Raw genomic sequence first — 26,648 nt, 5'->3', positions numbered from 1 at the left:
TACAACCCCTGGTATGACTAAATATGGGAGGAAGGTCACTACTCCCTCTTTCTGTCCTTCGGCTTCATCACAGAAGACCATGCAGGCAGAAAACCATATTCTTATTTTTAATGTTGCCTTTTATATTTGTGTGTTGTATTTGTACTGATAAATAAATAAAGGGAGACTAGTATAGATCTATTTCGAGCTAATTAGCTCTCATCAGCTAGCCATACCCTTACTGGGATTTGAACCTGTGCTGTTATATATCTCAGGCAGAAGCCTTAGCCACTAAGCCACAGGATCGCCTCCTTATCAGTTGAGCCAGGGAAATAAGTATATATTTGTGTTACAACCCCTGGTATGACTAAATATGGGAGGAAGGTCACTACTCCCTCTTTCTGTCCTTCGGCTTCATCACAGAAGACCATGCAGGCAGAAAACCATATTCTTATTTTTAATGTTGCCTTTTATATTTGTGTGTTGTATTTGTACTGATAAATAAATAAAGGGAGACTAGTATAGATCTATTTCGAGCTAATTAGCTCTCATCAGCTAGCCATACCCTTACTGGGATTTGAACCTGTGCTGTTATATATCTCAGGCAGAAGCCTTAGCCACTAAGCCACAGGATCGCCTCCTTATCAGTTGAGCCAGGGAAATAAGTATATATTTGTGTTACAACCCCTGGTATGACTAAATATGGGAGGAAGGTCACTACTCCCTCTTTCTGTCCTTCGGCTTCATCACAGAAGACCATGCAGGCAGAAAACCATATTCTTATTTTTAATGTTGCCTTTTATATTTGTGTGTTGTATTTGTACTGATAAATAAATAAAGGGAGACTAGTATAGATCTATTTCGAGCTAATTAGCTCTCATCAGCTAGCCATACCCTTACTGGGATTTGAACCTGTGCTGTTATATATCTCAGGCAGAAGCCTTAGCCACTAAGCCACAGGATCGCCTCCTTATCAGTTGAGCCAGGGAAATAAGTATATATTTGTGTTACAACCCCTGGTATGACTAAATATGGGAGGAAGGTCACTACTCCCTCTTTCTGTCCTTCGGCTTCATCACAGAAGACCATGCAGGCAGAAAACCATATTCTTATTTTTAATGTTGCCTTTTATATTTGTGTGTTGTATTTGTACTGATAAATAAATAAAGGGAGACTAGTATAGATCTATTTCGAGCTAATTAGCTCTCATCAGCTAGCCATACCCTTACTGGGATTTGAACCTGTGCTGTTATATATCTCAGGCAGAAGCCTTAGCCACTAAGCCACAGGATCGCCTCCTTATCAGTTGAGCCAGGGAAATAAGTATATATTTGTGTTACAACCCCTGGTATGACTAAATATGGGAGGAAGGTCACTACTCCCTCTTTCTGTCCTTCGGCTTCATCACAGAAGACCATGCAGGCAGAAAACCATATTCTTATTTTTAATGTTGCCTTTTATATTTGTGTGTTGTATTTGTACTGATAAATAAATAAAGGGAGACTAGTATAGATCTATTTCGAGCTAATTAGCTCTCATCAGCTAGCCATACCCTTACTGGGATTTGAACCTGTGCTGTTATATATCTCAGGCAGAAGCCTTAGCCACTAAGCCACAGGATCGCCTCCTTATCAGTTGAGCCAGGGAAATAAGTATATATTTGTGTTACAACCCCTGGTATGACTAAATATGGGAGGAAGGTCACTACTCCCTCTTTCTGTCCTTCGGCTTCATCACAGAAGACCATGCAGGCAGAAAACCATATTCTTATTTTTAATGTTGCCTTTTATATTTGTGTGTTGTATTTGTACTGATAAATAAATAAAGGGAGACTAGTATAGATCTATTTCGAGCTAATTAGCTCTCATCAGCTAGCCATACCCTTACTGGGATTTGAACCTGTGCTGTTATATATCTCAGGCAGAAGCCTTAGCCACTAAGCCACAGGATCGCCTCCTTATCAGTTGAGCCAGGGAAATAAGTATATATTTGTGTTACAACCCCTGGTATGACTAAATATGGGAGGAAGGTCACTACTCCCTCTTTCTGTCCTTCGGCTTCATCACAGAAGACCATGCAGGCAGAAAACCATATTCTTATTTTTAATGTTGCCTTTTATATTTGTGTGTTGTATTTGTACTGATAAATAAATAAAGGGAGACTAGTATAGATCTATTTCGAGCTAATTAGCTCTCATCAGCTAGCCATACCCTTACTGGGATTTGAACCTGTGCTGTTATATATCTCAGGCAGAAGCCTTAGCCACTAAGCCACAGGATCGCCTCCTTATCAGTTGAGCCAGGGAAATAAGTATATATTTGTGTTACAACCCCTGGTATGACTAAATATGGGAGGAAGGTCACTACTCCCTCTTTCTGTCCTTCGGCTTCATCACAGAAGACCATGCAGGCAGAAAACCATATTCTTATTTTTAATGTTGCCTTTTATATTTGTGTGTTGTATTTGTACTGATAAATAAATAAAGGGAGACTAGTATAGATCTATTTCGAGCTAATTAGCTCTCATCAGCTAGCCATACCCTTACTGGGATTTGAACCTGTGCTGTTATATATCTCAGGCAGAAGCCTTAGCCACTAAGCCACAGGATCGCCTCCTTATCAGTTGAGCCAGGGAAATAAGTATATATTTGTGTTACAACCCCTGGTATGACTAAATATGGGAGGAAGGTCACTACTCCCTCTTTCTGTCCTTCGGCTTCATCACAGAAGACCATGCAGGCAGAAAACCATATTCTTATTTTTAATGTTGCCTTTTATATTTGTGTGTTGTATTTGTACTGATAAATAAATAAAGGGAGACTAGTATAGATCTATTTCGAGCTAATTAGCTCTCATCAGCTAGCCATACCCTTACTGGGATTTGAACCTGTGCTGTTATATATCTCAGGCAGAAGCCTTAGCCACTAAGCCACAGGATCGCCTCCTTATCAGTTGAGCCAGGGAAATAAGTATATATTTGTGTTACAACCCCTGGTATGACTAAATATGGGAGGAAGGTCACTACTCCCTCTTTCTGTCCTTCGGCTTCATCACAGAAGACCATGCAGGCAGAAAACCATATTCTTATTTTTAATGTTGCCTTTTATATTTGTGTGTTGTATTTGTACTGATAAATAAATAAAGGGAGACTAGTATAGATCTATTTCGAGCTAATTAGCTCTCATCAGCTAGCCATACCCTTACTGGGATTTGAACCTGTGCTGTTATATATCTCAGGCAGAAGCCTTAGCCACTAAGCCACAGGATCGCCTCCTTATCAGTTGAGCCAGGGAAATAAGTATATATTTGTGTTACAACCCCTGGTATGACTAAATATGGGAGGAAGGTCACTACTCCCTCTTTCTGTCCTTCGGCTTCATCACAGAAGACCATGCAGGCAGAAAACCATATTCTTATTTTTAATGTTGCCTTTTATATTTGTGTGTTGTATTTGTACTGATAAATAAATAAAGGGAGACTAGTATAGATCTATTTCGAGCTAATTAGCTCTCATCAGCTAGCCATACCCTTACTGGGATTTGAACCTGTGCTGTTATATATCTCAGGCAGAAGCCTTAGCCACTAAGCCACAGGATCGCCTCCTTATCAGTTGAGCCAGGGAAATAAGTATATATTTGTGTTACAACCCCTGGTATGACTAAATATGGGAGGAAGGTCACTACTCCCTCTTTCTGTCCTTCGGCTTCATCACAGAAGACCATGCAGGCAGAAAACCATATTCTTATTTTTAATGTTGCCTTTTATATTTGTGTGTTGTATTTGTACTGATAAATAAATAAAGGGAGACTAGTATAGATCTATTTCGAGCTAATTAGCTCTCATCAGCTAGCCATACCCTTACTGGGATTTGAACCTGTGCTGTTATATATCTCAGGCAGAAGCCTTAGCCACTAAGCCACAGGATCGCCTCCTTATCAGTTGAGCCAGGGAAATAAGTATATATTTGTGTTACAACCCCTGGTATGACTAAATATGGGAGGAAGGTCACTACTCCCTCTTTCTGTCCTTCGGCTTCATCACAGAAGACCATGCAGGCAGAAAACCATATTCTTATTTTTAATGTTGCCTTTTATATTTGTGTGTTGTATTTGTACTGATAAATAAATAAAGGGAGACTAGTATAGATCTATTTCGAGCTAATTAGCTCTCATCAGCTAGCCATACCCTTACTGGGATTTGAACCTGTGCTGTTATATATCTCAGGCAGAAGCCTTAGCCACTAAGCCACAGGATCGCCTCCTTATCAGTTGAGCCAGGGAAATAAGTATATATTTGTGTTACAACCCCTGGTATGACTAAATATGGGAGGAAGGTCACTACTCCCTCTTTCTGTCCTTCGGCTTCATCACAGAAGACCATGCAGGCAGAAAACCATATTCTTATTTTTAATGTTGCCTTTTATATTTGTGTGTTGTATTTGTACTGATAAATAAATAAAGGGAGACTAGTATAGATCTATTTCGAGCTAATTAGCTCTCATCAGCTAGCCATACCCTTACTGGGATTTGAACCTGTGCTGTTATATATCTCAGGCAGAAGCCTTAGCCACTAAGCCACAGGATCGCCTCCTTATCAGTTGAGCCAGGGAAATAAGTATATATTTGTGTTACAACCCCTGGTATGACTAAATATGGGAGGAAGGTCACTACTCCCTCTTTCTGTCCTTCGGCTTCATCACAGAAGACCATGCAGGCAGAAAACCATATTCTTATTTTTAATGTTGCCTTTTATATTTGTGTGTTGTATTTGTACTGATAAATAAATAAAGGGAGACTAGTATAGATCTATTTCGAGCTAATTAGCTCTCATCAGCTAGCCATACCCTTACTGGGATTTGAACCTGTGCTGTTATATATCTCAGGCAGAAGCCTTAGCCACTAAGCCACAGGATCGCCTCCTTATCAGTTGAGCCAGGGAAATAAGTATATATTTGTGTTACAACCCCTGGTATGACTAAATATGGGAGGAAGGTCACTACTCCCTCTTTCTGTCCTTCGGCTTCATCACAGAAGACCATGCAGGCAGAAAACCATATTCTTATTTTTAATGTTGCCTTTTATATTTGTGTGTTGTATTTGTACTGATAAATAAATAAAGGGAGACTAGTATAGATCTATTTCGAGCTAATTAGCTCTCATCAGCTAGCCATACCCTTACTGGGATTTGAACCTGTGCTGTTATATATCTCAGGCAGAAGCCTTAGCCACTAAGCCACAGGATCGCCTCCTTATCAGTTGAGCCAGGGAAATAAGTATATATTTGTGTTACAACCCCTGGTATGACTAAATATGGGAGGAAGGTCACTACTCCCTCTTTCTGTCCTTCGGCTTCATCACAGAAGACCATGCAGGCAGAAAACCATATTCTTATTTTTAATGTTGCCTTTTATATTTGTGTGTTGTATTTGTACTGATAAATAAATAAAGGGAGACTAGTATAGATCTATTTCGAGCTAATTAGCTCTCATCAGCTAGCCATACCCTTACTGGGATTTGAACCTGTGCTGTTATATATCTCAGGCAGAAGCCTTAGCCACTAAGCCACAGGATCGCCTCCTTATCAGTTGAGCCAGGGAAATAAGTATATATTTGTGTTACAACCCCTGGTATGACTAAATATGGGAGGAAGGTCACTACTCCCTCTTTCTGTCCTTCGGCTTCATCACAGAAGACCATGCAGGCAGAAAACCATATTCTTATTTTTAATGTTGCCTTTTATATTTGTGTGTTGTATTTGTACTGATAAATAAATAAAGGGAGACTAGTATAGATCTATTTCGAGCTAATTAGCTCTCATCAGCTAGCCATACCCTTACTGGGATTTGAACCTGTGCTGTTATATATCTCAGGCAGAAGCCTTAGCCACTAAGCCACAGGATCGCCTCCTTATCAGTTGAGCCAGGGAAATAAGTATATATTTGTGTTACAACCCCTGGTATGACTAAATATGGGAGGAAGGTCACTACTCCCTCTTTCTGTCCTTCGGCTTCATCACAGAAGACCATGCAGGCAGAAAACCATATTCTTATTTTTAATGTTGCCTTTTATATTTGTGTGTTGTATTTGTACTGATAAATAAATAAAGGGAGACTAGTATAGATCTATTTCGAGCTAATTAGCTCTCATCAGCTAGCCATACCCTTACTGGGATTTGAACCTGTGCTGTTATATATCTCAGGCAGAAGCCTTAGCCACTAAGCCACAGGATCGCCTCCTTATCAGTTGAGCCAGGGAAATAAGTATATATTTGTGTTACAACCCCTGGTATGACTAAATATGGGAGGAAGGTCACTACTCCCTCTTTCTGTCCTTCGGCTTCATCACAGAAGACCATGCAGGCAGAAAACCATATTCTTATTTTTAATGTTGCCTTTTATATTTGTGTGTTGTATTTGTACTGATAAATAAATAAAGGGAGACTAGTATAGATCTATTTCGAGCTAATTAGCTCTCATCAGCTAGCCATACCCTTACTGGGATTTGAACCTGTGCTGTTATATATCTCAGGCAGAAGCCTTAGCCACTAACGGCTTCATCACAGAAGACCATGCAGGCAGAAAACCATATTCTTATTTTTAATGTTGCCTTTTATATTTGTGTGTTGTATTTGTACTGATAAATAAATAAAGGGAGACTAGTATAGATCTATTTCGAGCTAATTAGCTCTCATCAGCTAGCCATACCCTTACTGGGATTTGAACCTGTGCTGTTATATATCTCAGGCAGAAGCCTTAGCCACTAAGCCACAGGATCGCCTCCTTATCAGTTGAGCCAGGGAAATAAGTATATATTTGTGTTACAACCCCTGGTATGACTAAATATGGGAGGAAGGTCACTACTCCCTCTTTCTGTCCTTCGGCTTCATCACAGAAGACCATGCAGGCAGAAAACCATATTCTTATTTTTAATGTTGCCTTTTATATTTGTGTGTTGTATTTGTACTGATAAATAAATAAAGGGAGACTAGTATAGATCTATTTCGAGCTAATTAGCTCTCATCAGCTAGCCATACCCTTACTGGGATTTGAACCTGTGCTGTTATATATCTCAGGCAGAAGCCTTAGCCACTAAGCCACAGGATCGCCTCCTTATCAGTTGAGCCAGGGAAATAAGTATATATTTGTGTTACAACCCCTGGTATGACTAAATATGGGAGGAAGGTCACTACTCCCTCTTTCTGTCCTTCGGCTTCATCACAGAAGACCATGCAGGCAGAAAACCATATTCTTATTTTTAATGTTGCCTTTTATATTTGTGTGTTGTATTTGTACTGATAAATAAATAAAGGGAGACTAGTATAGATCTATTTCGAGCTAATTAGCTCTCATCAGCTAGCCATACCCTTACTGGGATTTGAACCTGTGCTGTTATATATCTCAGGCAGAAGCCTTAGCCACTAAGCCACAGGATCGCCTCCTTATCAGTTGAGCCAGGGAAATAAGTATATATTTGTGTTACAACCCCTGGTATGACTAAATATGGGAGGAAGGTCACTACTCCCTCTTTCTGTCCTTCGGCTTCATCACAGAAGACCATGCAGGCAGAAAACCATATTCTTATTTTTAATGTTGCCTTTTATATTTGTGTGTTGTATTTGTACTGATAAATAAATAAAGGGAGCTGTCCTTCGGCTTCATCACAGAAGACCATGCAGGCAGAAAACCATATTCTTATTTTTAATGTTGCCTTTTATATTTGTGTGTTGTATTTGTACTGATAAATAAATAAAGGGAGACTAGTATAGATCTATCTTCCCAATCAGCTTTTGTAATGCATTGTGATGGAACATCACCCGTGATTCCTAAATGCAAAGGTGACTTTAAAAAGTTTAATTTTATATTCCTGCTATCACCAGTCCAGAGCCAAAGCACTTCATGTGTTTTATTGGTACTTATATTTATATCCCTCTTGAAGGGTTCCTGGTTGGACTGCACTTTTCTTTGGGCAAGGGCTCAATGGAATCTCTTAGCATGTAGTTGAAATAGGACACCCTGAAAGGCTGCAGATTGCTGGAGAGAGAGTGTTGCCATGAAAGACACACTCATTGCAGGGGTGGGTTGCTGCCAGTTTTACTACTGGTTCACAACCCACGTGCAACGTGCGTGTGCTGTCGCTTTGCTTGTGTGCGAGCCACACATGTGCCAGAGGTGCACCAGATGTGCGCTACTCCCATGTGTGCTGTTCAATGTAAATTGTTTTTCATGCATGCACAGAACAATTTACAATGAACTGAGCATGCACAGTCACTAAAAACCAAAATGGGGGTGGGCCAGCGGCGGAGAGGGAACCGGTTTGGGGGCGTGGCAGGCCTGGGGCGCTGCCAGTTCTGAGACCCAGGCCTGAATTCCACTACCGGTTCGGCCAAGCTGGGCCAAACCAGGAACAACCCACCTGCTTTTTCAGGGGGCAACTGGTCTTTTTTTTTTTTTTTTGAAGATGTTTCGCTTCTCATCCAAGAAGCTTCTTTAGCTCTGACAGGATAGTGTGAAATGGAAGGAAGTATACTCCCTGCAGACAGCTGGTAATCTGCATCCTTTTAAAGGGTCATTGAAGCACTTGGAGGTTTATCCTTGTCCTCAGGGTCACCTGAGTAGTGTTCCTGGTTCCTGTAGTTTGAAATTTTTCTTCTGGAAAGCCATTCCTATTCCCACATTCAAAGGGTGCTCATCTCAAATTGTATAGCTAAATGTTTGCAGAGATTCTGAGTCATCCAGGTCATGGTTATTCCAAAGGTATTTTTTTCAGGAGGCAACTGGACATTTTCTTTTGAAGACGTTTTGCTTCTCATCCAAGAAGCTTCTTCAGCTCTGTGCAATTTTTCCTCTGGAAATCCATTCCTACTCCCACACCCCTCAAAGGGTGTTCATCAGAACTGAAGAATGTATTTCCATTCTAATTCTTTCAGGAATTCTAACCTGGAAGCTGGTACATGTCGTCTTGCCATGCAGATTAGATAAACCATGGTTATTTGGAAAACTCAATGTCATTCATGTCCTATACTTGAAGTATATTCAACTTTAAAAGTTGTGTCGAGCACCTTGGATTGCACTCAGAGGTCCATTGGTAACCAGTGCAGCTCCTGCAGCAGTGATGTAACATACCAGAACTAATACGGTAGTATACACTGGGAATAGAGATATTGAGTTGTAGATCAACTGATGTTTTTGATGAGCAATTCCCAGGGCAATTCCTTGAATTTTTTGATTGCATGATAAGGTTGACATCAACTCTCAGCAATCACATAGATTGATTTTCTCCAGGAAATCTGTCCCAATCTATCCTTCAGATATTCCAGCAATGCATCCATTGCCACAGTAATCTCTATTGTTGGTTATCCTCCACCTCAAAATTATCACCATGGATATATGACTGCTCATAATTCTGAGCAGAATTAGAACAGAAATGGGAAAAAGAACAAGCCCTGAGCATTTGAAAGCCTGACCTCTTACCCCTGTCTGTAACCTCAGGCAAGAGTGGAACCACTACAATGTGGAGCTCTTAATTTTACAACCTTGCAGGTGGTTGAAAACGCTACTGGGATCAATAAAGGGACTGAATAGCAAGAAGGTAGGTATCAAATTGTAGCTTTATGTTTCAATTCAAAACCAAAGTGAAGCGGATTATTAATTATAGCAATTGGTTGAATTTATTTATGATGTTCCAAAAAATAGTAGCCAAGAGTTACTAAAAGTGTTTTTAATCAAGATGGCTAATTTCACAGTACATTTTAGATAACCAATTGGCAATAAATTAAATTAGTTAATTATTTAAACAATAGGCATGAGTGGTCTCGTGGTCCTATGTATATTTTAAAACTTATAATGGTATTTCTTTAATGTGCTAACAATCTGATATGAGTGTAAGCTATTCTTCTTTTAATCATATATTAAAATATATGACTTATTTTCTCTAGAAATTACATGCAATTCTCCAAGAATATCCAATGGTTCTTTCCGACCTCAAAGAACTGTATATCATGATGGGGATCTAATTCGAATTCGGTGTGACAGTGGATTTACTTTTGAACCAGACAATGGAGAACAAGTGGTTGAATGCACAAAAAATGGATGGTCACCTTCACCAAAATGTGTCAGTAAGTAGAACTTGTATGTGTTACTATTATTGTAAATGGGCCCCACTATTTAACTCTGCAGAAAGCTACTTTTAAACATTATTTTAAGTAACTTTCAGTTATTTTTGACTAAGGTAGGGGACTCCAAGCCATGTGGCCTGTTTGGAACTGGGCGATGTGAATGGCTGGCCAGTGCACACACATGTATGTGCAGTTCAACTTGCATGAACAATGTGATGTCTTGCATGCATGCAGATTGACTTGCACGAGTGGCGGGCCAGCACGCATGCACAGCTCAACTTGTGTGAGTAATGGGCTGGTCCCATCTCCCCCCTCTGCCAGGCCACCAAGCCATAAACGTTGGGGACCGCTGGACTAAGTGGTATATCTTACCCAGAACATTGTAGCAGATTTTGCACATATCTAAAGTGGTTATTTAGTTGCAGCATGATACAGGAGACATGATAGGAGGATGTGCTATCAGAACAGAATAAAAGAAAGACAACCCTTAATCTGCCTAATCAGGTATTTCCCTGGGAATTTCCTGACTCCATCTGTCTAAAGATTTTTCAATGTTTTGTATGCAGCTTGCCCGAGCAGTCTTTTGGCCCATTTATTCTTGGCTTTAAAAAGGCAATTTCCTCTGGCCCCACTGTTTTTCTACAGAGACTGATGGCTCTGCATGATATGGTATCAGGTATGTGAGCGCAGAAGCCATATGGTGGCGGCACTAGCACTGGCAGCAGCCATATTTGGGGGGAGGCTTTTGATGTGGACCACCGGACACATCTGCTCCATCTCATGTGAGTGGGACAGGGCAGGTGACTGCCCAACACATCCTGCAAGCCGGACTGCATGCCTCTCTCCTGTACCTCTTCCTTTGGCTACTGCTGCCACTGTAGGCAAAGAGAAGGTGAGGAGGGTGTGGTGCAGCTGCTGCATCCACTCTCTTTTCACTTGTGGTTAGAGAGCAGGTTGCTGCTGGTCATCTTGGCCCTCTCATGGGTTTTGCCCTTGGCCCACATGTGGAGTGCATTCCCATTGCACGCCCAACACACCTTGGCACTACTGAGGTCACCAGAAGCTTGAGCAGGTCCATTAGACCATTGCTTCCCAGAGCATCAGACCTGCCCAGCCCTGGTGCCTCCCCCCATCTCTTCTGGGCATGGGCAGCCAGGGCTCCGATGTGGATATGATTTTCCCCACTTGTGGTGGTAGGTTTTTGCATCCTGGGCCTGGGCGTGCTTTACCACCTCTACTCAACTTTAATCAATTTCTTCAGTTTTTTCCTTGCTAAAGAAAATGTATGTAAATGTAAATGCAACATAAATTATACTTAAATAATACAATATTAATTTATGCTCTTCTGATTTAATCATATCTCTCAAAATCTCCTGTGATACAAGTAGTCCTTGACTTACAAGAGTTCATTTAGTGAACATTCAAAGTTACAATGTCATTGAAAAAAGTGACTTATGACCTTTTTTCACACTTACAACTGTTGCAGCATCCCCTTGATCACATGACCGAACTTCAGATGTTTGGCAAGTGGTTCATATTTATGACGGTTGCAGTGTCCTGATCTCATGTGATCAGCTTTTGTGACCTCCTGACAAGCAAAGTCAATGAGGAAGCCAGATTCACTTAACAACCATGTTACTAACTTAAAAAACACAATGATTCCCTTAATAATTGTGGCAATAAAAGTCATAAAATGGGGAAAAATGATTTAACAAATGTTTCACTAAGCAACATACATTTTCGGCTCAATTGTAGTCGTAACTCAAGGACTACCTATATTTAGAATTGTTGTATTCCTTGACTTACAACCGGGGATTCCCTGCCTGTCAGCCAGCAACAGCCAAGCCGCGTCTGATTGGCTAAGACGCGGCTTGGCTGAAGAACGGGCGGTTTCTCGCTCCCCATTGGTTTCCCTGCTTGACAGCTCCGTATAAATAGCTGTCAAGCAGGGGAACGGTGCTTCTCTCCTGTATTGCTTGTTGCAAGCCTGTTATTATTAAAAGGTTTAAATTCACCTCGCGGTGTCAGTCTCTACTTCCTCGCCTATTTAACACTGGCGACGAAGGTGGGATCTAGCGGCTGCTGACCCACCATGCTGACCACCTCGACAGGCGAGACAAGCAATTTTTTTTCTCCTTCGTTGTTCCGATCTCTGAGGTGCTGGGATGGCATCAATGCCTCCGTTCGTGCCATTTGGGACTGCCGGGGAGTCCTGGGACGCCTTTCTTGAAAGGTTCGAATGTTTCCTCATAGCGAATGGAAACAGAAACATTCCAGCTGATGAAAAATGCAGCTTCTTCCTGAGTTGCTGTGGGCTGGCAATGTTCGGTGCCGCCAGAGCCCTGGCGGCCCCTCAGCCGGTCCATTCTCTTGACTGGGACACGCTCACCCGCAAGCTCCAACACCACTAAGCTCCAATCCCTTCATGGATCGCCCAGTGCTATGCCTTCCGGCGTTGCGTCCAGAAGCCGGAGGAATCTATTAGTCAGTTCCTCCAGGCTCTCCACACCTCCGCCATGCAATGTGAATTTACGAACATCGATTCGGCGTTGGTGGAGCAGTTCGTGTTTGGGGTGAAGGACATTCGCCTCAGGCGGCGCCTGCTGGCCCGCGCTGAGGTGACTCTTCAGGAGGCAATCGCAGAGGCCAGAGCAGCTGAGCTCTCTGACGAGTCAATGGCGGAGATGTTCCAGCTGCCGCCACCGCCTCCTGGCCGCACCTGCCTGGTGGACGAGCTAGTTCTCCTGCCTGATGACCTGGAGGAGGAGAACATGGTTGCCCGCCTCGCTCAAGCTTCAAGGCGTCGAACGCCTCGGCGATCCCGCCAAGGCGCTACCGCTTGCCTGGGCTGCGGCGGCAACCATGACCACGCCGCTTGCCCCTTCAAAGCCGCCATCTGCCGCCATTGCCTCAAGAAGGGGCACTTGGCTCAAGTCTGCCAGGCAACCTTGTCTCTGCTCCAACGCCCTGAGGACTTCACCCTGTCCTCCACCACCGCGCCGCGTCCAGCTTCCCAGCAGGCTCACCGTCAGCAAAGACCCCAGGATTGCTGCTTCGCCGTAGAGACAGACCTTCCGGCCACCCCTGCAGAGTCAGCCTTCCACGTGTCTGCAGGTGCAGGACGCATCAAAGCCTCCATGGCTCAGGACCTAGTTACTTACGGGATCGTATTCTGCCCCATACATCCCTGCGACCAATTCGCTCGCACAGAGAGGGACTCCTCCAGGTGCCGTCCACCAGACAGTGCCGAGGGGCGGCGCCTAGGAGTAGAGCCTTCTCTGTGGCGGGCCCAGCCCTGTGGAATGACCTCCCCCCGGATATTAGGACTACCTCTGATCTCCACTCCTTCCGTGTAAAGCTCAAGACCCACCTATTTCAAGTAGCTGGCCTGGCTCAACCATAGTTTGAACATATCGCTCCTGACGGGTTTTTTATTTTTGTAATTTATTTATTTATTTAATTTATTTAGGGGATTTTAATATTGTGATTTTAATTGTCTCCATTCATTTGTCCACCTCCTCTTTGTATACGTCTTTGTATACGTCTATATTATATGTATGTCTGTCCATACTTGTATTTTTATGTTTTTATTGTACGCCGCCCCAAGTCCTTCGGGAGAGGGTGTGGCTAAGAAATTATTATTATTATTATTATTATTATTATTATTATTATTATTATTATTATTATTATTATTATTATTATCCTGATTGAGGGCTCTCCCTGCATGATGGAGGTCGACTCGGGCTCGTCCCGGTCCCTCCTCTCCTGGGCAGAGTTCTCCCGCCTCTGTCCAGGGGTCCTAAAGTCTCAGCTCTCCACCCCGGACATTTCACTCAGAGACTACCAGGGGACTCTAATTCCCACCCTGGGCTGCTATTCTGTGAGGGTGGAGTATGGGGAATTCGCAAGGTGCCTACCTGTCCTGGTTGTAGAGAAGCCCCTACCGGCTCTATTGGGCCTGGATTGGTTCCCTGCCCTGGGGTTGTCTGTACATGGGGTGTGTCAGGTAATTGCCACGCCTCCAGACGTCGCCGACGTATTGGCAGAATACGCTGACGTTTTTGACGGAAAATTAGGAACCTATAAGGGCAGCCCCATCTCCCTCAACCTAGACCCTCAGGTTGCCCCTATTAGGCTGAAGGCCCACAGGGTGCCTTTCGCCTTGAGGGCCAAGGTGGATGCCGAACTTGACAAGCTTATAGTGCAGGGCGTGTTGGATCCAGTCGACTATTCCAGATGGGAGACTCCAATTGTGGTCCCCGTCAAAGCTGACGGCTCCATACGCCTCTGCGCTGATTTCAAGTTGACTATCAACCTTGCCCTCCAGGCGAACCCCTATCCAGTCCCTGTGGTGCAGCACCTGCTCCATTCCTTGGGGCAGGGCTGCATCTTTGCCAAACAGGACATGGCGCAGCCCTACGAGCAGCTCCCGGTGGATGACGATGCGGCGGCTGCTCAGACCATCGTCACCCACTGTGGGGCTTTCCACTGTCGCCGCCTTCAATTTGGCGTCTCCGTTGCCCCCGGGATCTTCCAGAGTCTCATGGAGCGTTTGCTCCATGGGCTCCCTGGCGTGGTTCCATATTTCGATGACGTCCTGATCACCGCTAGCAGCCGATCAGGGCTCATCGAAATATTGCAGAAGGTCCTCGACCATTTCAGGGGCGCGGGTTTAAAACTTAAGCGCAGCAAATGCTCATTTGCTATGCCTAGGGTGGACTTCCTGGGCTTCACCATTGACGCCCAGGGCATCTACCCTACCCCGTCTAAAGTAGCAGCCATCCGGAACGCCCCCATGCCTGCCTCCAAAGTGGAGCTGCAGGTGTTCCTCAGCTTGCTTAATTTTTACGCGCCTTTCCTACCGCATAAGGCATCACTAGCTGAGCCGCTGCATCGGTTGCTCGACCGATCCGCGGCTTGGCGCTAGGGCAGTCGCGAAGCGCATGCATTCGCGTCTGTCAAAGACATGCTGACATCAGAGGCAGTCCTCGTCCAGTATAGCGACAGGTTGCCTCTGACTCTAGCTTGTGACGCTTCCCCCGTGGGTTTGGGGGTGGTCCTGAGCCATGTCCTGCCCAATGGCTCGGAGGCCCCCATCGCTTTTTACTCCCGGACACTCTCTCCTGCCGAAAGGAATTACAGCCAGATTGACAAGGAGGCTCTGGCTGCAGTGTCCGGAATTAAAAAATTCCACGATTACCTGTATGGTCGGCATTTTACGCTGTTCACCGACCACAAGCCACTCCTTGGGCTTCTGGCTGGAGACAGGCTGACCCCTCCCATCCTCTCCCCTTGGATGACCCACTGGATGGAGTTCTTGGCTGCCTACAGCTACTCCCTCCAGTACCGTCCAGGGAAGCATCTTGGACACACTGATGCCCTCAGCCGCTGTCCCCTTCCCGTCACTGACCCGCAGACAGTGCCTTGCCTGTCTGTCTTGGCCATTGCTGACCTTGCCCTTCCGCTCTCCTCGAGTGAAGTGGCTGCCCTTTCCAGGGCTGACCCCCTCCTTTCCCAGGTGATGACGTGGGTCCTGCGGGGGTGGCCTGAAGGGCCGGTGTCCTAGGACCTCTGACCCTTCAAGGCCCGGCAGTTGGAGCTGTCACTCCACAGTGGGTGCCTCCTGTGGGGTGACAGGGTGGTCATTCCACCCAGCCTTCGCCACCAGGTGCTGTCTCGCCTCCATGAGGGCCACCCAGGCATAGCACGGATGAAAGCGCTGGCTCACAGCTATGTCTGGTGGCCTCGCTTGGATGATGAGATCGCATCCTGGGTGGCCAGGTGCTTCCCCTTCCAATTTTTCCGCCGGCACCACCGGCGGCCGCGCCCAAGGAATGGGAACTGCCCCGCGGACCGTGGTCATGCCTGCACCTTGATTTCGCTGGTCCCTTCCGAGGCCAGATGTTCCTGGTCGTGGTGGACGCATACTCACGCTGGGTGGAACTCATTCTCATGACTTCCACTACAACTGACTCCACTGTCAGAGCGTTGACACGTCTGTTCGCCACCCACGGCTTGCCAGACGTTGTCGTGTCTGTCAGCGGGCTGCAGTTCGCGTCCACCGCATTCCAGGGGTTTCTGGCCTCCCAGGGCATCTGCCATGCCCCCGTCACACCTTATCATCCTGCCAGCAATGGCCGGGTGGAATGAGCTGTCCGCTCGGCCAAAGAGGCCCTCGGCCGGATGGACAGTGGCGATTGGCCTGCAAGGGTGACTGCTTACCTACTGGTACAGCACTCCACCCCTGCCCCCACTCCGGAAAGTCTGCAGCCGAGCTGCTGATGGGCCGGCGCCTGCGGACCACCTTTGATAGACTGCACCTGCTCTATTCCAAGGAACAGCCTGGCAACCTGGGGCCCCCTCCCTGCAGTTTTTTGGTTGGGGATCCGGTCTGGGCAAGGACATTTACGGGGGATACGAGGTGGGTGCCTGTCACCATCACTTCCGTAACTGGTCCCTGTTCCTACAGGCTCCACCTGCCAGATGGTTCAGAGTGGCGGTGCCATGTGGACCAACTAAGGCGCCACCAGCTACCGGAGGTCCACGACGACCTGGCGAGGTCGACCACCAGTGTCTCGCAACCGGCCTCCGTCTCGACACTGCAATTTCCCCTGCCGCCGTGGCCGTTGGTCAACCCCCAAATGCCCCGGGGGCCCGCCTACCCAGACACCATCTGCCGGCCACCACCTTCTCTGGAGCCCTGCCCCATTCGGCAAGCTCCTCCTTCCACCTTCCCCTGGCCTTCCCTGATCCAGGCCAGTCCTACCCAGGAACCTCGATCCAGTTTCCAAACTCAAACCCGTCTTCGACCGTGCCCCCTCGGCCCAGCTTACCTATTACGCAGACTCCATCGCTGTAAGTAGGCCCTGGAGATGGCACCCGGAGCTCCTCCCGCAAGGAGGAGACCTCCTCCTCCGCCGATGACTTACCCAGTTCTGCGGTGTTCTGGGCGGGTCCGGCGCCGCCCAGCATATTTACACGATTACATATGCGCAACTTTGGCGCATGCATCCTCGCTGGGGGGGAAGAAGTGTTGTGTTCCTCGACTTACGACCGGGGATTCCCTGCCTGTCAGCCAGCAACAGCCAAGCCGCGTCTGATTGGCTAAGACGCGGCTTGGCTGAAGAGCGGGCTGTTTCCCCATTGGTTTCCCTGCTTGACCCCTCTGTATAAATAGCTGTCAAGCAGGGGAACGGTGCTTCTCTCCTGTATTGCTTGTTGCAAGCCTGTTATTATTAAAAGGTTTAAATTCACCTCATGGTGTCAGTCTCTACTTCCTCACCTATTTAACAAGAATTGTATTTAAAAATGCATTGGACTTCTGAAACAGACAGTCTCCCATGAATGAATTCTTTGCAAAGGTTAGGGTAAACTGAACAAGGGTTTTGCAGGTTAACTTTTTAAAACTGCTATTGATAGTGATATGCTGTTTTTTTAAACTCCTTTCATAGAATATCTGTATATTGAGCAGATCAGAAGAAGGGCTGAGAAAATATCTACAAACCCCTCACATCTGGATATAAACTGTTTCAACACCCCCCACAGGATGTCACTCTAGGGCAGTGATGGTGAATCTCTTTTGGCTCGAGTTCGAAAAGCAGGGGGAGCGCAGGGGGGTCATGTGCGGGCATGCCACACCCATAATGCTATGCACACAACCACAGAGTGCATGTGCGCATGACCAGTGCTCCCTACCATTTTTGGCGTGCTTTTTTTCACCCTCCCCAGGCTTCAGAGGCTTTATAGGAGCATGGGGAGGGTGAAAACAGCCTCCCCGCCAGAGTCCCTCTGGAGGCTTCAGGAGCTACCCTGAAGCCTCCGGAGTGCAAAAGAAATGGCCCTACGGGTAAACTAAAAGTTTGGGAACTGACTTCTGGTTTCCTTGTAGGGCCAGTTTAAACCCTCTGGAGCCTTCAGGGGCCTTCCAGACTTCCGGTTTGCTCATAGTGCCGGTTTAAGCCCTCCGGAGCCTTCAGGAGGCTTGCCTGAAGGCTGTGGAGGACTAAAAACAGCCCTACGAGCAAACCGGGACTTTTTCTTCTTTAAATACCCGCTTCTCTGAGTTTAGAATTCTATTTAGGCTTGATTTTAATGATTTATTCATATTTTTTATAATTTCACATAGTTCTTCAAATTCCTACCTTTCCATAATGTCCAGTCCCAAAGTTACAGTTAGTTATACAATTCTTATTTCATAATTCTTCTGGTCCACCTTAAATTTATCTACTTCAGCTTCTGTGGGGAAGAGTAACGGGAGCCATCTTGGTCTTTTGTTCTTCCTTGATGTCTAGTTCCAACATTGCAGTTAGTTATATCAATCTTATTTCGAGATTCTGGTCCATCTTAAATTTAGTTAATTCACCTACTGTGAAAACGGAAGAGAAGCTGGAGCCATCTTGATCTTTTGCAGATAAAAAGAAAAAAAAAGACTTTGTACTTCCCCAGTTCTTGATTTTGTTATTATTTTTTCCTGGGAAACTTTCTGCTTCTCAGTTATAATTGCTCAAAATATATTAAGTGGAACAAACTTGCATACAGCCAATTTGTGTATGTTTCTCTTCCCTCCTGCTTTTCCAAGTTTTGATTTATGGCAGTTAGTTAATTAAAATTTCCCACACAGGCAAGATTAGGTTATCAGTTGGCAGTAAGGAGATGGTGCTTTTTTCTTGATCTTTCTCCCTTGTTGCATTCCAGCCCTCATTAATTGGAATTGCTTAAAATGTGTTAGTTAGAAGACACTCAGACAAAGTAAATCTTCACGCTCCTAGACGCCTTTAAAAACACAATCTTTTCAAGTCCAAAACCAAATTTAGAGTTTGTGTTTAAGTGAGTTTGTCACTTCTCCTCTTTCCCCTTTCTGTCCAAATTATTTCAAGCAAATAGCTCTCTTTGGGGCTATTGATTCAACCGTCCATTTTTCCCCTTCTTTCTTTTCATAAAAATCCCAATCTGTCCATCAATATTATTTATGCTCTCAAGGTTCTTTGCCTTTTCCAAATTCTGATTTATAGCTGTGGGTTAATAGATCTTACCAGGCTTTCATCTCACCTCTGCATGCTCCTGTTCAGCTGCTTTGGCCTGGAGACAGCTTCTTGTGCAGCCATGGTGCAATGCTGCTGCCCTGGCTCCGATTCAGAGGGCAAATCTCTGACCTACGAGGGACCTGTTGCACTCCCTCTGGGTCTGATGAGACACTTCCCTTTCTTAAACACCCCGCACACACACAGAGGGGTTCTGATCCAAAAACGAACCTTGGAGACAATTTGTCAGAAAGAACTCATTTGAGGCTCTTCGGAGCTCATATTCCCCATGTCTGTCCAGCTGGAGAACTTCAGGTCAACTCCATTTTATTTTATTTTATAACACCTTAGTTTTGCCATTTCTATTAGCTCTGACTTCTAATGATCTACTCTTCCATTGTGGAAATTTCAATACTGTTCCATCTTTTTGCATATAATAATTACCATATACTTTAATATTTTAAAAGTATTTTCTGATTCAGTATACATCATTCCTAATTTAAACATGTTCTAGTTTTTTTTCAATCTTAATCTTTTAAATTTTTTGTAATCATGGTATATTTTTATATCCAAAATTTCTTAGATTTTTCACAAATCCACCACACATAATAAAATCGTTCCTCATGTTTTTCACATTTCTAACATTGATTTCATTTTTATATATGCTGGTCTTGTTGTATTTGGGCCTTTTCCCATGAAAGATTGAGATTGTCTTGGCAACGTTTCGGCGAGGTCTCACTCGCCATCTTCAGGCTGGGTTTTGGGCTTAAAGCATGGTCGGAGCTGCCGTCTTTCTATAAATCATAGTGGGGTATGTGTGGAATGCTGGATTTGTTTCAGTAAGTGGAATGATTGGTTGTGTGGTTGTATCCTGATTGGTAGATTGGTGCTGGTTGTGTGTCCATTGTTGTTTCGTGTTGTAATGGCCTGGGTGGTGGGTGGGGCTCATTTGTTGATTAGGGCTGATTTCAAGATGTCTGGTAGGCGGGAGGTATCGTCACGTTTATTCATGTTGTGGGGGTGTTTCTCTATTTCGATAGCTTCCATAATTATTCTCTTGTTGAAGTGTTCAGTTTTGGAGATTTACCTGGTTCCTTCAAAATTAATTTCATATCCAATCAGCACCAATCTACCAATCATGATACAACCACACAACCAATCATTCCACTTACTGAAACAAATCCAGCAGTGCACACACACACACACCAAGATTTATAGAAAGCCGGCAGCTCCGACCACGCTTTAAGCCCAAAACCCAGCCTGAAGATGGCAAGTGAGACTTTGCCGAAACAATCTCAATCTTACATGGGAAAAGATCCGAATACAACAAGACCAGCATACCTACACTCGTGAAAATCTACATACAAATATGTATGTATGTATGTATGTATGTATGTATGTATGTATGTATGTATGTATGTATTTGTGTTACAACCCCTGGTATGCCCAAATATGCTCCCTTTATTTATTTATCAGAACAAATACAACACAAATATGTAGATAGATGATAGATAGATAGATAGATAGATAGATAGATAGATAGATAGAGGTAGAGGTAGAGATATAGATATAGATATATGATTGATAGATAGATAGATAGATAGATAGATAGATATATGATAGATAGATAGATAGATGATAGATAGATAGATAGATAGATAGATAGATATATGATAGATAGATATATGATTGATAGATAGATAGATAGATAGATAGATAGATAGATGATAGATAGATAGATAGATAGATAGATAGATAGATAGATATTTGTATGTATGCAACAAATACGACACAAATGTGTAGATAGATAGATAGATAGATAGATAGATAGATAGATAGATAGATAGATAGATAGATAGATGATAGATATAGATATAGATATAGATAGATAGATAGATAGATAGATAGATAGATAGATAGATAGATAGATAGATGATAGATATAGATATAGATATAGATAGATAGATAGATAGATAGATAGATAGATAGATAGATAGATATATATATATATATATATGCGTATTCGGGTCATTTCCCGTGCAAGGTTGAGAGTATTTTGGCAACATTTCAATGAGGTCCCACTCGTCATCTTCAGGCTGGTGCCCTCGGCTTCGTGCTTGTGCGAGCAAAATGTGATTGGAGCTGCCGTCTTTCTATAAATATTGGTGTGTGTGTGTGGAGTGCTGGCTTTGTTGCTGTAAGCAGATTGGTTGGCGGTGTTATAATGTCTTGATTAGTTGATGGAGTTGATGTTTGCAGATTAGTAGGTTGTTTCATAACATCCTGTGTGGCTGAGGTACTGGCTGGGTGCCTATTGTTCTTTTGTGTTGTAACGACCTGGATAATGGGCTGTGTGATGACATCCTGAGCTCTATTGTAGTGATATCCTGAGTCCTGTGCTGCAACCTCCTGGGGGGTTGGTTGCATTGTAACATTCTGAGCCTTTGTGTTGTAACCTCCTGAGTTCTGTGATTTAATATCCTGAGCAGATGGCTGAGGTGTAACATCCCGGGCTTTGGTTTGGCTCCAATTTTGCCGTCTGGCTTCTGGATGGTGGTTGCATTTGGTCTATGGGATGGGTTTGGGTTTGAGTCTGGTGAGGGTGATTGGTGGTTGCGTCCTGTGAGGAAATTTTTTCTTCTTTTCTGACTGCTTTCTTGTGTTGCGTTGCGATGCGTGCATTTATTCTCCTATTAGTTTGTCCAATGTCAGAGAGGAGAATAAATGCACACATCACAGAACTCCTATGAAGGAATTCTTTGCAAAGGTTAGGTTAAACTGAATAGGGCTCTTGCATCTTAACTTTTTAAAACTGCTATTGATAATGATATGCTTATTTTTTTTAATATTTAAAGAAATATTGGCATAAATTGATTTGTACTGAAAGATGTCTTTTCAATTTCCCCCCCAGAAAAGTCATGTGGTCGAGCTCCAGAAATCCCCAATGCTTCACTGCAGCAAGAAGATAGAGAACAATATGATTCTGGAAAAATAATAAATTATACATGCAATCGTGGATTTGATACTAAAGAACCTGCTAAGAAAACCTGTAGAAGAGGAGAATGGGTAGGATCTTTCACTTGTAAAGGTACAATAATTTTGTTTTTGAACTTCTCAAGGTAATTGTTTTTGAAACAACATTGTTTTTTAAAAAGTTTTTTTTATTTTCTTTTAATGCAAACATTGAAAAGCGATGCTTAAAGGAAAGAGGGCAAACTTTCTGTCTCACTCTTTCAATCTAGGCAGACTCAGACAAACAGGCATTTGTTGTTCCAGAGAGTGAAGAATTCTGTACGTTGTGTGGGCAAAGAAGGCTAAATTAAATTAACCAATGGAAGCATTATTGGAACTGATCAACATGTGAACAATTTTGTGACTTTAGCTGGCCTAATGTTGATGATATATTTTGTCATAATTTATTTTTGACCTATATTCTATCTCTCTAGAATCATTCAGAAAATTGAAGTTTTATACAAAGTATAAAAACCAAATATAACATCCTCAGTATAATCAACTGTAAAAATAGTAAAGCAACAGAACGGACTAGGCAACCTTTATATTAATCTGTTCTCTCTCATCCAGATCTGATGGTTTCCAAACATCAGCAAAGGATAGTGAGACCATCTCCCTCACAGCCTAGGGTAGAGGACCACAGTTGCATCCATTGCTTTGATATTTCATGACAGGTCGATTGGAAGGGAAAAAGCCAGAATTGTTCATCATGCAGATGTTCACTAGGTAGCTTCTTTTCTACATGCAGTTCATGGAAGGATTTAAATTTCTTGCATTATAATCCAGTTTTCAATATAACATTTCAGAATTGCTCTAATACACAATACCAGCTATGTATCAACATTGTATTCTTATTTATCTTTTACAAACAAAATTAGAGAAGACATTGTATAGAGGTTCTCCCACTCTCCAAGTTAACAATCATCCTACAAAAGAAGTTTCAGAGAAAAGTATTTACACAAACACAACACAGCCATTAATCTACAGCTGTTCAGATATCATGACAGTATTGATTGAAGGCACCTAGGTTTATTTCTTCAAGATGAGTAAAAATAGGTGCTGTAGGAGGAAGAGGAGCTTCCTCTGTCTGTAGCTTCACACTCTCCTCGCCTCAAAGGGAAGCAGCCTCCTTGTATTTTCTATGCTATATGATGTTTGTTGAGAGTTTTGGTTTCAAAAGTGGGAGTATGTTTTCAGACGTTTGCTTTAGGAAAAGTGCATTCTATTTGAATGGGACCACATTTTATTTCCATTTTAGATGTAAGATGTTCTCCCCCTGAAATTGAACATGGTTGGATTACTGGTGTAAGAAAGGCAAAGTATTTCCCTGGGGAGAAGGTTCAGTATCGATGTAATACCGGTTATGTGGTTCTTGGAAATTCTTTCATTACATGTTCGAAGGAAGGTTGGACAGAAATACCACGTTGTACAGGTATTATGTACAGATCTTCACTATGTAGAACTGAAGTTAGAATTGGAAATGAATTTGCTTTTACTTCACCGGCTCTTTCATATTATTTTGAAAAGGTTCTGTCAGGCTTTTTCAATATTTTATAGCTAGAATTGTAAAATTTAATGTCCCTGTGAAAGTAGAATATATTTTCATTAACATTGCTCCTCTTCTGCAAAATTTTGAATTTCTGCTGATATAAATCTATTCAATTCATTTTATAGCTATTTTTTTAAAATCTTATTTGGAAGAGTATGTGTCTTTTGGAGCACAAACATGGATTTCCATTTCTCAATCCTATGATGTCATAGAACATAAAACTGGTTATCATTTTTAAAATATCGTATGTATTGCATATATTATTTATGTTAATATTTATATGTTATTTATGTTAATATATGTATTGCATATATTATTTATGTTAACTTCTCCAACTGTTTTCACGCCTATAGTCATCATTCTACCAAGATATGTAGATTGACCTATTTGCTTAATTTTTTCCATTTCTTAATAATTTGTATTCCTTTTTCCCTTTCAAATTTAACCATTTGAGGGTTTCCTACATTACTCCTCATTGCACCATTCACATGTCTAACATTCATTCAAATCATTTACATTCTCAACCAACAGTGTGACTTCACCCATAAATGAAATTATGTTCACATTCATGTTCCCAACCAATGCAGGCCTCTTTATAAGCATTCATTATACTTTGATAAAGGAATATATAATAATTATGCAACACTGGGTGTGTCTAACTTCTTGCTTAGTTAAGTGTCCCCTTGATAGTCATGCTTGCTTTATATCTCTCTAATACCTTTATTATCATGTTCAGCAACCAATTTTCAACTCTACACAAAATATTCCATAATTTCAAGCCTGTTCCTTTTATCATAAACTCCCTAAATCAACAAACATACAATAGAATTTATTTCTCACATCCAAACATTTCTTAATTTTAGGAAATTAAGAATGTCTTAATTATTGTCCAGATCAAGGACAATAATATTAATTGTATATCCCTGCCCAGCATAAAATCCTGCTGCAGTTCCCCAAATTTGCTCACTGTCACATTTTGTAAGATTACACACTTCTCCCACATATACATTCATAGGAACAATTAATAAACTAACCTCCCTGTAGCTTTTCACTCACCCTTACTATCTTTCCTTTTCCATGGGAGCAATAGCACATTCTTCCAATTTGAGTTGAATATCCATGTGTAATAAGTAGCATTCTGGTCCATTCATTTCAATTCCATCCTTCAACCTATTCCTATTATTTGCATTATAATTTTATAATGGAAAGGATGACATGGGCGATTATCTTCAGGGCCATCCGGAGAATTTTGTGAAATACTTGATGGGAAAAGTTGCTTTTATCTATTCTCAGTAGGAGACCAAACATAGATCAGGTCTATGAGAGATGCCAAGGCTTACCCAGGTATCTGGGAACCATTTGATTCTGTTAGATCTGAGGAAGGGGACAGGGTCCTCAAGGCTGTTAGTACAAGTGTCTGCCTATTAAATCCCTCCTGGCTGGTGAAAACCTCCATGATGTTGACCTCCAGGTGGTGATCAATGAATCACTGCAGAAGGGGGCATCCCTGAGACCCTTTAAGGAGACATTAGTCTGTTCCCTCCTTAGATGTTGTGGATGTTTGAATAGGGCACAACAGGCTTGAACCCTGGTAAGACTATGTTGCTAGGGCTTCTTGGAGCTTGGGATCTGGGAATTTAAAATCTTCAGTTCTGGATGAGGCTGCACTGCCCCAGACAGATCCTGTGTACAACTTGTGGGTTCTCGTGGACTCACAATGCCTGTTCAATGGAACATGTAACATTGCTGTTATATGAGTTGCACTAGTTGATGGTTTGCTTCCGGATTCAATTTAACATGTTGGTTATCATTTTTAAAGCCCTTCATGGCACACGGGACTATTTCACCCCAATGGGATTGGCCCACTCCATTCACTCTGGCAAAAGGAACATGCTGTAGACCTCCTCAGTCAAGGAACTTTGCTAGCAGGATCTAGTAAATGAACTTTCTCTGCCATGTCTCCACAATCTGGAAAATCTTGCTGAGGGATGTGAGATATGCCCTCACCCTCTAGGCCTTCTGGATTTGCCTCAAAGCCTGGCTTAGCCAACTGGCTTGGGGCCATGATGGAATTCTTTACCCTGGAAGTGACTGGTGGACTGAAAAAGAAAATTCCACCCCTGTGATGCTTATGTACTGGTTCCTAGTTTTAGTCAATCTATTAATTTTGATGTTTATAATTTTAAAATGTTTTTCTAATCTTGCTTTTATTGTGTTGCAAGTCATCCAATCAATTCAATAGTTACATGCACAACATCCACATACAACTACACAATTTATTAGTGCAGAGTTTGAACAATTATTAATGGAAAATGGGTGATAAAAATAAGAACTCCTTGTGGGGACATGCCGTTTATCCCAAAGCAATTGTTATTCATTTAAGTACAGATCTGACTTTAGGTATTAAGAAAGTAATGACACTATATTATCTAAATTTGAAAGACAACACAAGGACAACATTAGTAATCATTTTCCATCTATCAATGAATCAAGCTGTATGATATTATTGCTTTTTAAAAATAAGAAATAGTATAATTTTGAAATATAGTTTCTTGTGAATATGTTTAAAATGTGCATTTATGTGTCTCCACTGACATATTTGTCATCATGAGGTGTGTTGCTCAATAGATTCTGTGTCTATTATAGTTATTGAAGGAAGATGTGGACGCCCACCTCCTGTGGAGAATGGAGATGTTGTGGACAGCCCCAAGTTATTCTATTTACATTCCGAAAGTGTATTTTATCAGTGCCAAAATTACTACACAATACTAGGTTCTCCAAGAGTGACTTGTCAACATGGTCGTTGGTCAGAAAGACCAACATGTAGAGGTATAAGTAATATCTCTAATTCTTTATAGATATATTCTTTATAGAGAAATATTGTATTTTGAGAATGGAATAAATTTCATGACATGAGAGGTGTTATGTCAGTATGTTACTGCCAGAAGATATTTTACTGCCTTGTAATTGAATTGG

General features: G+C 42.7%; 2 protein-coding genes across 7 annotated transcripts in view; both read left to right on the top strand.

Moving 5' to 3' along the window:
* The window catches only part of LOC309388775 (complement factor H-like), a 499,219-nt gene that overhangs the window by 41,823 nt on the left and 430,748 nt on the right, over window positions 1-26,648 (top strand). The window lies entirely within an intron of this gene.
* The window catches only part of LOC309388777 (complement factor H-related protein 2-like), a 31,205-nt gene continuing 12,303 nt past the window's right edge, over window positions 7,747-26,648 (top strand). The window contains exons 1-3 of one of the 2 annotated variants that reach the window (XM_081946398.1): window positions 7,747-7,811; window positions 9,912-10,091; window positions 26,319-26,501. In XM_081946398.1, the coding sequence (XP_081802524.1) occupies window positions 7,769-7,811; window positions 9,912-10,091; window positions 26,319-26,501 (406 nt within the window). In that variant the 5' untranslated portion in view covers window positions 7,747-7,768. Of the gene's footprint in view, window positions 7,812-9,911; window positions 10,092-21,995; window positions 22,200-23,381; window positions 23,556-26,318; window positions 26,502-26,648 lie in introns of those variants that run through there. The other variant, XR_014174840.1, reaches the window with a different exon arrangement.

The sequence above is a fragment of the Natrix helvetica genome, assembly GCF_964273705.1.
Source record: "Natrix helvetica genome assembly, chromosome: 3".
NCBI lineage: Eukaryota > Metazoa > Chordata > Lepidosauria > Squamata > Natricidae > Natrix > Natrix helvetica.
The sequence above is the reverse complement of the archived record's forward strand: the minus strand, read 5'-3'. Positions and strand labels throughout refer to the sequence as shown.